Source organism: Phyllobates terribilis, unplaced genomic scaffold (genome assembly GCF_046119375.1).
Source record: "Phyllobates terribilis strain yellow unplaced genomic scaffold, ASM4611937v1 Scaffold_4__5_contigs__length_816908805, whole genome shotgun sequence".
Lineage (NCBI taxonomy): Eukaryota > Metazoa > Chordata > Amphibia > Anura > Dendrobatidae > Phyllobates > Phyllobates terribilis.
Genome location: NW_027362764.1, coordinates 170,310,127 through 170,323,247, shown reverse-complemented (window position 1 = coordinate 170,323,247; position 13,121 = coordinate 170,310,127). Strand labels below are relative to the sequence as shown.

Sequence of the window (13,121 nt, the reverse complement as noted above, 5' to 3'; positions counted from 1 at the left end):
CCGGCCATACGGGTGAGCACCACACGGTACACTCAGGGACGTGGGCTACTTATATCCGCTTCTAGCAAGGTAGCCAGAAGAGTACAGTCAGTTTGGGAGGCCTACAACTCCGCCTGGCCAGGGGAGATCCCATCTGCTCAAGGACTGACCAGGCCCCGTTCGCTAGCAAGTACTCCGGGAGGGTCTATCGTTGTTACCAGTAAAGACCCTGAATTACACCGCACCGTCTCTGAGTGGTTCCTGCTACCCCCATCATCCACATCTGCTGCCCTGAGGCCATACCCCTCCCGTTGGGGGTTATACCATCTACGCTGCACCATCCATCCACCGGCCTCAGCGGACTGTCCTGCAGCGGCAGCTCCATAGCTGCATTCAACGGGTGGCGTAGTCGTCCTACATCTACCGCTGTTACATCGCCGCTCAGTTTGACTCCCTGGGCACGGACCGGGTCACCGCCACGAGACTACAACCCTCAAGAGATCCGGCTCCGGGTAAGCTCCCGCGTGCGCAACGCAGCGCGACACAGGCCCAGGGGCGCGTCATGTACACTCCAGGGAGTGGTCTGGAGTATGTGTACAACAATCTTAAGTCACAATTGATGAATTAACCAAAAAGAACTAGAACTCCGAAAAGCCCAAACTGCCCACAATGACTTTTTTAAAGTTGCAAATTGAAGAAGAAGAAAAAACACCAAAAACCAGCCAAAGGTGCAATAAATAATCTCTCTAATAGTTTTGTCATGAAGGCTAGAAGTTCAAATTAACGTAACTAGTACTGAAAGACATTAATCACCTGCTTTACCAGACCACAAAAGCCAGACCTTGTAAGGGGCATTCCTTCAAATCCTGCCTAAAGGCAGCCACAATGTAATGTGCCACCTCCACCCCTCCCTATTAGAGCATACAATGATTAATGACGATCAGATGTAAATCAGAAAAAATGAAACTTAATTTTTAATCAGATGTTTGATTTCCCTTTATTTCAGCTCGTGAGTTAAGCCTTGTAGGAAAACTACCAGGTGCAAATGTCAAGAGTTATTCAGGATATCTCACGGTGAACAAAACCTTTGACAGCAACCTCTTCTTCTGGTTTGTCCCTGCACAGGTATGAATGTAATCTGCCTTTTATACAAGGATTCCTGACTTTTTTTTTTTCCGCTTCTAACTGTGGTCTTGCCAATGAAACGGCTACAAAATGATAAACTTTATAGTATGTGGCCCTATAAGAAGAGCCAGTGGACTGGTATTGTGGAAACACAGGAATTATATTATATTATTCAGCTTGCTCTGCTGTATATTACCTCACTATAGACAGACAGAACTATTAGAAAATTGGACTCAGTATGACTTAAAGGCTCTTTAAAGTTTGGGCTTACTAATAATCTGTTTAGGACTCTGTATAGGAGTAGAGTGGTGTATGTAGAATTTCTGGCACCTGGGGCAAGAATTCAACTTGGCGCTCCCCACCCTCCTCAAGCAGGTTTGGTAATGGCTGTGACTAATCATTCATATGCGATGTGCACACCAGGACCACCTTCAGTACATGAATACATCACTAAAACCACAATCAGTACATGAATTCAGCACATGGTACAACAATTGAAATGTTGGCTTTTGAACCTACAACTTCCAGTACATCCTTAACAATGGTAAGGATATACTGGGAGTTGTTGTGATCATTCATCAGGCTGTGGACTATACAAGAACCACGGTACTGATGAGAATTGGTCAGTATCACAAATAAACCTTTACATCCAGGTACCTTTTTATAGATTACGTCTGGTTGGAGTCGTTTTCTTTACTTAAACTTGTCCAGACACCATGACTACATGTTGCTGCAGACTTCTATCGTCTCTAGTCTTGTGCAGCACATCCCCACACAATACCCGTAAAAATAGCAGTGTCATTATAATGCTCCTGAATAAAAGTATCTTCCCTACGCTGTGCCCCTGAATAAATTGCTCTTCATTGTGTTCCCTGCACAAAATGACGTACAATTTCCATACTGGTCTCCATCTTCACACTGTCCTCACTGTCCTCCTATACTGCCCAGTCTCTCTACTGTGCTCCCACCCCTCCTCAGCATACTGTCACTTCTTTGCTGTGGCCCCATACTGTCCCCTCTCCCCCACACTAGCCAGTCCCACACCCCTCACATTTTTCTCATCCCATAAGGTTTCCCTACACTACTTCCCTCAATAGTCTCCTTACACATTTTCCCCCTTCACTCCCCATACTGTGTCCGCACCCCCCCCCACTCTCTCCCCATACTGTGTACTCAGAATTATTCCTCTAACTACAATAAATCTTCAGTCTTAAGTTCCACATGACACTTCTGCTGCTTATGTGGTGTGAAGGAGTGATACAATTGATCATTCAGAGCTGGTGTGCTGCACCTTCTGAGCTGGCTGTTGCCTTGACAGCCAGCTCGGAACGGCCAATTCCCACCATGAAGACAAATACCCCCGCCTGCCCCTCTAGATATGTCCCTGTGGGACTATATAGGTCAGATTTTGGAATATATGAAACTGATATCTCTCAATTATGGAGTTTGAGCAGCAGATGGCGCTGTCTTACTACTTAGTGACATACTATAAAGTCTTGATATTGAAGCTTTATATATTTGACAACTCTTGATTCTAAAGACCCAGTTGCTTTGTTAGTGGGTGCATAGTTTTATTGTTAAAAGCAGGTGTTGGTTATGCCAGTATATACCAAAGGTACAATTCCTATTGGCTGGATTCATGCATGCAGCTATTTGATCCAGAAAAAGGAGCTTGGTCAAAAGAAATTGAAATGAAGGACTAATAAATTTTCTTCCTTCTAGATTAATTTCTGGTGTGTGTGTGTTATTTGTTTTGTAAGAACACTGCAGGCATGTAGTGCCCTTTAAAGAGACAGTTTGGCCCTAACAGTTGATATTCCCCTTTTTGGAGTCTCTTTAACAGCGACCATCTTTGCTTTGACTGTTAAGGCCCAGTCTAGTTAAACATTTCAGCACCTGGTCTTTATGCACCTTCATTGGGGCACTTCTCTGGTCTTGTCACTCCAGCCCTGGTCCCACTCACAAGACTGCTTCATCACGCTGGTGTCCCAGGCCTTCATCCCTGCACTGGCTTACTCTTCACTCGTAGACTAGCCCCAGCATGGGTCGCAACGGTTTCTCTGGTCTTTCAGACAGGACACTTTCCACCCTCCTCCTGACTACACCTTTGTCTCCTCAGGTGTCAGCTTCTTGCCTTCTCCTGCAGATCGATCTCATGCTCCTGACATGCCAGGCCTCTAATTTCCTCAGTTTTAGAATACCCATGTGTATCCCTTCTGCATTTCTTTCTCCTGATTTTGGCTTACAAATACAGATGTGAAATACTGACCTGATAATGACTTGTGAACATGGCCTCAGTAAACAATTTGACCCTCTAAAATCCTGTCCAGCAACGGCGTGGCACTCTTCCGTGCCCTCAAGAGTCCCATACACACCTGCCACAAGATCATGGCACAGGCGGATGCAAACGGCATCATGTACATTAACCTATTCTGGGATGAACTCCCTCTAATTGACATGTTCAATCCAAATAAAGTGTACGGGTACACAATGGAGCAGGGTCTTAGCCTAGCCTGGCCATTTAAGGTGCCTGTATGAAAAGGGTGACCACTTGCTGAACATTTTCAACTTTGTTTGGAGGTGGGTGGAGTTTTTTTTTTTTTTTTGTAGAAAACTCCCAACAGCATGGTGTAGTAATAACTTTCTTTTTCTGTTGTGAATTGTCTAACTCTACTTTTGTCTCCCCCCTCCCTATAGCTCAGTCCAGAGTCTGCACCAGTTTTGCTGTGGCTGCAGGGAGGACCAGGAGGCACATCCATGTTTGGCTTCTTTGTGGAGCATGGACCTTATGTCGTGAATGAGAACCTGACATGTAAGCGCTCTTTCATGTCTATTTTACTAAATGTAAGCTATGCATGTATATAGGATAGCCAAAAAGTTGGTGACGTTTGGAACCCCAAAATATTGGCAGGAGGTAAAACTATTTCCCCAGACCTAAAAGACTTAAAACCCTATATGAAATGTATATTTTACTCATTTAGTGCCATCATATTCCACAGCACATTACAGACATGATCATCACCGTCCCCATTGGAGCTCACAATCTAGAATTCCAATCAGTGTCTTTGGTTTCTTCCCATTCCAGACTACCTGGAGGAAACCTGCACACACATGGGGAGAAGATACACACTCCTAGCAGATGTCCTTGGTGGGATTTGAGCCCAGCACTGCTAATCACTGAGCGACTATGCTGCCCAGTATAATTTTTCATGGTTCTGATGTAAACAGAAAAAAAAACAAAACCCCACATTGGTTGCGAGCAGCTGTCACAGCCTGAATACTCAATGTGACCAGTGCAGCCAATCGCTAGCCTCAGCGATATTTGCATGGGAACCCAGAGAACAGTGAGTGACTGCAGAGGTCACATGGGACACACTGCCTGTGATTGCTGCAGCGCATGTAGATAAACTGAGCAGGGAGCATTGGGTATGCAGCGATAGAGTAGCAAAGGGGCGACTACATCAGCAGCAAGATTAACGTGGACAACCCCTTTAGCACATGGAAAACACTGAATCTCGATCATGTATTGTTGAATTAAAAAACCTTTTTTTTTTTTTTTTTGCACTTTTGGTTTCATTAAAAATGTTTTGCAGCCTGAATTGCATTACTGCTGGCTGCCGAGCGGGTTACCAGAGCTCACTGATTCTACCTCTTTTACTCTTTGCTCCTCTGGGTTGATTTATTACCACTTGAAGGTTGAACTGCCCTTTGTCTGTAAATATGCTCAGAAGAAGGGAGGAGTTGGAAGCTCTTCTTTTTAGATGAGCTCACTGACACATTCTCAAGTTGTTGTTTTACCAGTACGTCCATCATAACGGCACAACAGGAGTTAAGTCCTCTGTTCATCTAGGGACAGGAAACACATGAGAGGTTAAAAGCCCCCCCCCCCCGCCATCACACCCTCAGTGTTTTTCTTGTCCCTAGCAGGACAGGAGCCATGGAGAGGTTCTCCGAAGATAAGAAGTTACCTGAGAGCCAGGGGGATTTGGGAGGGGGGGGAGGGGTCTGAGAACTCTCCCCTTCCTTCGGTCCAGAAGCTCTATGCTGATACCCCTTTGCGGGGTCCCTCAGCCAGAAGACCGCCGCTTGCCGCTGTATCCCCCAGACAGGGGGCTCTGAGCGTTGCGCTATCCCACCGGCTGAGGGGCCGGCGTGCGCTCCACGGAGGAGCGCGGTGTATGGCTTCCGGCGGGAGGCGGAGTCATCAAGGAACATCCGCTTTGGGGCTGGCGTGCGTTCCAGGGTGGAGCGCACGCCGAGCTTGGTGCAAGACTTCTGGCCGGGAGGCGGAGTCAGAAGAGCGGACATCCTCTTTGGCCGGCGTGCGTTCCAGGGTGGAGCGCATGCCGCTTCTCTTTCCGGCATTGAGAAGAGGGGCTTCGGCAGCCAGAACGCACAGATGCCCGGAGGCAGTGGTGAGCCTCCAGGGCATTAAGAATAGCAATTATTGTTGGGGGCGTGGCTACCACCTGGATCAGGTAAGACCCTATAAAGGGTACACCTCAGCCACACACACACACACACTGACACCATGGAAGCTAATCCTTCACGGTCAGAAGCCCCTTCAGAGTCCCTGGGCAGTGGGAGTACAGCCTTAGGCCCCTCTCTGGATAAAATCAGAATATTCTAGGACAGGTTTTTATAGTAAATCTCCGGCGTCCTTTTATATTTTTTTATGGATTAGGAGAGGGGAACCCAGAAGTCTGGATCTTCCAAAAAATCAAGGCGATGTGTAGACTGCAACACAAAGCTTCAGGACTCGTATAAAAAGCGGCTGTGTGTAAAAAAAAAAAAAAAAAAAAAAAAAATGTATAGCCGAGGTCCTAAAGGAAGAAAAAACTTCCTTTTTGACGGATATAAGATCTATGATACGTGAGGAGGTCCAGAGTACAGTCTCGAGCCTCATGCCTTCCCGTACACAGCAGTCACCCCAAATAGTTCAACCCTCTCCCTGCCAGAAAAGACCTAGGTGGGAGATGGAAGAGTCTGAGGAAGGAGAATATTCAGATTCCGCATCAGAGCACAGTCTAGAAGAGGATGAGGATCGCTTCTGTTACCCTCACAAGAGAGAAAGAAATATGTCTCCTCTACGGAACATACGGATGAACTATTAAAGTCCGTAAGGCGTACTATGAACTTGGAGGACACTCAGGTCTCCCATTCCAGACAAGATGAAATGTTCGCAGGTCTGAGAACTCAGAGAAATAGTGTTCCCTGTAAATGAGCATTTAAAATCAATGATTATGGAGGAATGGGAAGAAGTGGAGAAAAGACTCATTGTGCCAAGAGACTTTAAATCCCGCCTTCCTTTCAATCCGGAGGACATCAAACTTTGGGAGGAAATCCCTAAAGTAGATGTGCCAATAGCGAAAGTGGCTAAGAAAACATCCATCCCCTTTGAGGACTCGTCTTGCCTCAAGGACGCAATGGATAGGAAGGCAGAGAGCATGCTCAAGAGGAGTTGGGAAGCCTCAGCAGCCATAATTAAGTCAAATATCGCTGCCACGTCAGTGGCAAGATCCATGTGCCTTTGGTTGGACGAGCTGTCAGATCAAATTAGGTCGGACTCCCCTGTAGAGATGCTATCAGACTCTCTTCCCATGTTAAAGCTGGCAACGCAATTCATGGCTAATGCCTCAGCCGACTCTGTCAGATTCGCAGCTAGATGTAGCGTATTATCTAATACAGCTAGACGGGTGATATGGCTAAAGACGTGGTCGGGGGATAGCCACTCAAAGAATAAACTGTGCTCCATTCCCTTTTCGGGTGCTTGGGTCTTTGGTCCAGTGTTGGACGAGATCCTAGAAAGAGCATCCGACAAGAAAAAAGGTTTTCCCGAAGATGGGGTTAAAAGATACCGGCCCTTTCGTGGACCCCGTCGATCCCCTAAACGTGATTACAGGGGTAAGGGTAAGACTGGGAGATGGTCTTACAGGAAGGGAGGAAAGGACAGAGCAGATCAGGTCTCCTCTGGAGCCCCAGCTAGACCATGACGCCATTGGGGTAGGGGGCAGGCTTCTTTTCTTTCAGGACAAGTGGGCGTCAATTACAAAAAATCAATGGATCCTACGTTCCTTAGGGGAAGGTTTCAAAATAGACTTCTCCCATGCCCCCCCTCGTCGTTTCCAAATCACTCGTCCTCGCTCCCCCGTAGATCTCAAAAGTCTATGGCAGGATATATTAGTCCTTCAATCCCTACATGTGGTGAAACAGGTCCCCCCTTCAGAGCATGGTTTAGGCCATTATTCCTCCCTCTTCTCGGTGTTAAAACCCTCGGGCAAACGCCGTACGGTTATAAACCTCAAGCCCTTAAACCAGTGGGTGGAATACAAAAGGTTCAAAATGGAAACTATGAAAACCAGCATTCCATTGATGGAGAAGGGATCGGTAATGTGCACCCTAGACCTCAAGGATGCATATTACCATGTTCCAATTCACCCAAGTCACCAGCAATATCTAAGGTTCGCTCTAGAGCAGGAGGACAAAGTACACCACTTTCAATTCACTTGCCTACCCTTCGGTCTGTCCTCGGCCCCCCGGATATTCACAAAGGTTATGACAGAAGTAGCGGCCTTCTTAAGAACACAGGGGATTATAATCATCCCTTACCTGGACGATATATTGTTGGTGGCAGTCAGTCTCTTCTTCTCAGTCAACAAGAGCATACGATCGAAACGCTGGAATATTTGGGGTGGTCCATCAATTGGGAAAAATCAAGCCTCCATCCAAGTACTACAAAGTATTTCTAGGGGTACTCTTAGATTCCAGTCTTCAAAAGTCCTCCTTTGCCCAGGAGAAAAGAGAAAAAATAAAACTAGAAATTTACAACTTCGAGAAACAGAAGACCACCTCAATCAGATACGCCATGCGGATCTTAGGACTCATGACCTCATGCATTCCAAGCGTGAAATGGGCACAGGCCCGTTCAAGGCCATTACAGAAGTCGATCCTGTCAGTTTGGAACAGACGACCATCGGGGTTAGACAAGAAAATGAGACTGTCAAGAGAGCTAAAAAACTCCCTTTCCTGGTGGTCAGACCTTTCAAACTTGGAAAACGCATTAGACTGGATCCTTCTTCCTTCAATCCAGATCCATACGGATGCCAGCCAAAAAGGCTGGGGAGCAAGCATAGGAAACTGATATCTACAAGGGATGTGGCCCAAGGAGATACAACACAGGTCGTCAAATTTCAGGGAGCTAAAGGCGGTCTGGGAGACTCTTCAAAGATGTCAGCATTTGCTCAGAGGAAATCATATAAAAATTTTCTCAGACAACCGCACCACCATCGCTTTTCTTCGTCGACAAGGAGGTCCAAGAGGAAAATGGTTACAATCCTTGGCGTCAAGAATTTTCTACTGGGCGGAGAGAAATGTCCTTTCAATATCGGCTATTCATCTAAGGGGGTCCGAAAATGTGGTAGCAGACTTTCTCAGCAGAGCAAGAGTTGGTCCCTCAGATTGGGAGCTGAATCCGGAGGTGTTTCATCAAATCATTCAACGATGGGGCACCCCGTTCATAGACCTGTTCGCAACAAGAAAAAACAGGAAGCTGCAGCGCTTTTTTTTTCCTTGGACCCAGCCGACAGCCCAGAAGGAATAGATGCCCTTTCTCAATCATGGGGGACAAAACTGGTGTACGCCTTTCCTCCAGTCCCTCTCGTCTCAAGACTACTAAGGAAAATCCAACAGGAGAGGGGAGCTCTTATTTTGATAGCGCCTTACTGGCCCAAAAAGAGCTGGTTCCCTCTGCTACACCGGATGGCGGTGGATCTCCCATTCAGACTCCCAGCCAGAAGAGATTTTCTATTGCAGGGTCCCTTGTTACATCCGAACATCCAATTCCTCCAATTGACAGCATGGAACCTGAGAGGCGGATCCTAGCCTCTAAGGGCCTTTCCCATCGGGTAATTACAACTCTACAAGCCTGTAGGAAACAAGTAACATCAGCCATCTATACTAGGATTTGGAAACGGTTCTGTAACTTTGCAGGTCAGTCTGTGGGAAATTCGTCTCACTCCAATATTCCAACGATATTGGATTTCCTCCAAGAGGGGTTTGATAAGGGTCTGAGGCCAAATACGTTAAAAGTTCATATCTCCCTAAGTGCTTTTTTGGACTACTCCTTAATAGACCACCCATGGATATCAAGGTTCATAAAACCCACGATAAGGAGTCTAGTACCGCCGTGGGATCTGAACCTGGTGTTGAGGGCTTTATGTAAGTCTCCCTTTGAACCCCTAGAAGAAACATCAGTAGATCTGCTTTCTATGAAATCAGCCTTTCTTGTGGCAGTTACTACAGCGAAACGGGTAGGCGAGATCCAGGCCCTCTCAGTTCTGGACCCATACCTTAAGATTCTGAAAGACAGATTGGTTCTTAAACTGGATCCCTCCTTTCTCCCTAAGGTGGTGTCCAGTTTGAACCTGAATCAAGAGATAATACTGCCGTCTTTCTGCCAGTCCCCCAAAAAATGAAAAGGAAAAATCCTTCCATACCTTGGACGTCAGGAGGGCAATTGTTCGGTATATAGAAATCACAGCCCCCTGGAGGAGAGACTCCAACCTTTTTCTGCAATTTTCGGGTGTGAATAAGGGCAAGAAAGCTTCTAAGCCGACTCTAGCAAGATGGTTGACAAGGACTATCGCCCTCGCGTATGAATCTGAGGGGAAGGATCCACCAATTTCCCTTAAAGCTCATTCTACTTGGGCAATCTCCGCTTCTTGGGCAGAGAAAGCTGGAGCGTCAGTGGGCCAAATTTGCCAGGCAGCAACCTGGGCCAATATATCCACATTTAGTAAACATTATAAATTGGATGTATTGTCCAGTCAACAATTAGCCTATGGCCATAAAGTCCTTCAGGCAGTAGTCCTGCCCTAAATGTTCCATTTCTTTTGATTTGGTATGTCTTCTGTCGTGCCGTTATGATGGACGTACTGGTAAAATAGGAATTATTCCTACCGTTAATTACGTTTCCAGGAGTCCATCATAACGGCACGACAGGAGTGAAGTCCTCTGTACCTCTAGGGACGGGAAAAACACATGAGGTTAAAAGCACCCCCCCCCCCCATGTGTTTTTCCCATCCCTAGAGGTACAGAGGACTTAACTCCTGTCGTGCCGTTATGATGGACTCCTGGAAACATAATTAACGGTAGGAATAATTCCTATTTTTTTACAGTCAGAAGTGCCAGCGCAACTATAGACCAGCTGCGTTCCCTCCATGTGCTGTCATTTTTAAATCATGGCAATGGGTAGGAGAATTGCAAGTGTCAAAAATCACTGATGAAACACTAGGGTTATGTTCAGTGCTTCCAAACCCTCCCCTCCTCCGCCCCATCCTTTGCATGCAAAATGTAGTGTTGGCAGGAAAACTTTTTTTTTTATGCATTCAACTGAATACATAAATAAACATTTTGCAGCTGAAAAAATGCATCATGTGGATGGAATGAGATTTTAGAAAGTGCACTAACTTTACTGTTGCTGTAAAAGACTGCAAATTATTAGTATATTTTTTTAAAAACTTTTACTCTAACGCATGGGGGTGGGGTGGGGGCCACTGTGTATCCAAGCCTTAAATGGGTTGTTCGGCCTTGGGCTAAAAGTCTGCCGACGTATAAATCCTCACACCACGTGCTGTGACAAGTCTCCAGTGCCGGCTGTGTGCATGGGACCCCAAGCATGTGATTTGCATGGATGCGGTCACATGCTGAGTGAGGTCAGTCTGGTTGGAATGTGGCCAGAAGTATGCAAATTGCCTTATATGCGGTCACATGACCGCCTGCTCCTGGCGCCAGAGAATCCTCACTGCACAAAGTGCATGATGTGAAGATTCACAAGTCTGCAGTCAGTGATTGCAGACTTGCACCCTAAGGCCAGGCAACTCCTTTAATAGTTGCTATTTTTATTTATTTTTTCCTTTATTAAACCTTTTAAAGGGAACGGTCATCAGGATTTCTCACCCAAAACTATTTTTATATGAATCTGTAGTTTCAAAGTCAAGTCCAGCAATACAATTACATGGCCAGCCTGTTCCTCCTTTTTAAAGAGAAACCAGTGTTTTGAACTAATATGAATAAGAGGTGGAAGGACTATGATCTGAGCTCTGTGCAGGAATAGTGCTGGAGTGACAGATTTGCCTCCTCCTGTTTGACTGACAGCTACTTTGACTGAAGTCACATAGAGGCTGTAAGTCAAGGAGGAGGTTCTGTGTGGGGAATAGAGCTGGAGTGACAGAGGCTTCAGATCATTGATATGAAGATGAGGCTGATTTCTCAGTATTTGAGGAATGGCCTGGCCATGTAAAGGTATCGTTGGACTTGTCTTTGAAAGAACTACAAGCATGTTTAATGGGTTAAATCATTCTGAGATTCCCTTTAATGTTGGACAGCTTACTGCTTGTGTTAATGCTGGTTACACTGGAATGGTTAAATTCGTAGAATCCAGTATTGAACTTTTATAAAACAACAAAAAAAATCTGACAATGCATGGGTCAGGCATCCTCTCCTTGTGTAAATAAATATCCAAAGAATTTTTTCCTAAGTGGTTATGGAAGGTCACTGCTTCATCTAAACAGAGGGGGGATTTGTAGCGAAACATCTGCTTTGGGGATATTCATGATGCTATTCAGTAATGACCTCATGTTCCTGCTCTTGTGTCCTTATAGTGATTCATCGAGAGTTTTCCTGGACAAACAAATATTCCATGTTGTATATTGATAACCCTGTAAGTAATTCTAAATTCTATCTAAGGGAATAAACCGATTTTTAACTAATGTCGGCTCTTAAACACCACCACACCCTGGAGAGTTCCCTTCTTCTTTTTTTTTTTTGAACTATAGATGCAAGAGTGACATAAATACACTGCAACATGATTTATAAAAAGTTGTCTAAAGTGGTTGCTATATAGATGAATCCCTTTATGGGTGAACTATAGAAAGTGCTAATATTGTCTATCACCTTATTGGCATTAGGTAGAAATACTAGTCAACACTTTTCTGATGTCATGTCTGCATTGTAAATGGCATTGATGAATTGGAAGTTCTGTAAAGGTAAAAACAATGCAGAATGATCTTGATGGCATGCAATACTCTGACCTGCAAATGCCAGTATTGCTGGTGTTAGTCCCATTAGTTTCCATAGGGGTTTCCCAACTTATAAAGTGTTGGGATTTCATAAGGATCTGCCATCATGTTATTGTGGGAAGGGTCCGACCACTGGGAAGCTCACTGATTCTAAGAATTGGTGTGGGGTGCACAGCGATTGTTTATCAATGGCTCTTTACTTTAGCGCCTTTTACAGCCCTTGTATCTCTGTGCATAGAACACACCACGTTCCTGCACAGGCAGAGATTAGTCAACCTGTATTGTATGTTTTTTCTCAGTAAAGCGTGCTACAATTAATGAATCATTGTATTTTTGTTTTTTGTCCCTTAGGTTGGAACTGGTTTTAGTTTCACAAAAGATGACCAGGGGTACGCGGTAAATCAGGATGATGTTGGCAGAGATTTGTACAGGTATCAAAGTGCCAGCTCTGGGAATGGATAAAATGCTAATAGATCTGGCATTAAAACCTGCTCACACTTTTAAAGTTTTTTTTTCCAAGATCTGAAGCGAATTTTCTCAATGGAGGCAATAGCCTTTAATAAAAGAACCCGGTATGCCTCATGGTTTTTGCTCACCTTGCTGCAGTGATGACTGACTGTCAAAATGTTATCCTTAAGGCAAATTCAGACCTAGAGCTGCTATTCACTCCTTATATTGCTGAATTGTTCAGTGCAACGTCCCACCTACTTGTTTGCCATCCATCTCTGCCGTTCTCTTGATTACCAGTTCTGATTTTATAGAACCAAAGGAGGATGGCAAGATGTAAAAAAACAAGTAGGTAGGTTAGTGCACTAAACAGATTGGCCACAACAAGGGTGCATAAAGCTCCTGTGCTTGAACAGTCCTTTTGTGTTAACGCTCCATTTTTAACCAAAAACTATAAAAAAAAAAAAAAAAAAAAAAGTATTAAAAAAAAAT

At 45.1% G+C, this 13,121-nt stretch overlaps 1 protein-coding gene across 7 annotated transcripts in view; it reads left to right on the top strand.

The window, feature by feature from the left end:
• The window catches only part of CPVL (carboxypeptidase vitellogenic like), a 99,395-nt gene that overhangs the window by 39,979 nt on the left and 46,295 nt on the right, over positions 1-13,121 (top strand). For all 7 annotated transcript variants that reach the window (XM_073676570.1, XM_073676567.1, XM_073676569.1 and 4 more), the window contains exons 3-6: positions 986-1,104; positions 3,802-3,916; positions 11,766-11,824; positions 12,534-12,613. In XM_073676570.1, the coding sequence (XP_073532671.1) occupies positions 986-1,104; positions 3,802-3,916; positions 11,766-11,824; positions 12,534-12,613 (373 nt within the window). The remainder of the gene's footprint in view (positions 1-985; positions 1,105-3,801; positions 3,917-11,765; positions 11,825-12,533; positions 12,614-13,121) is intronic.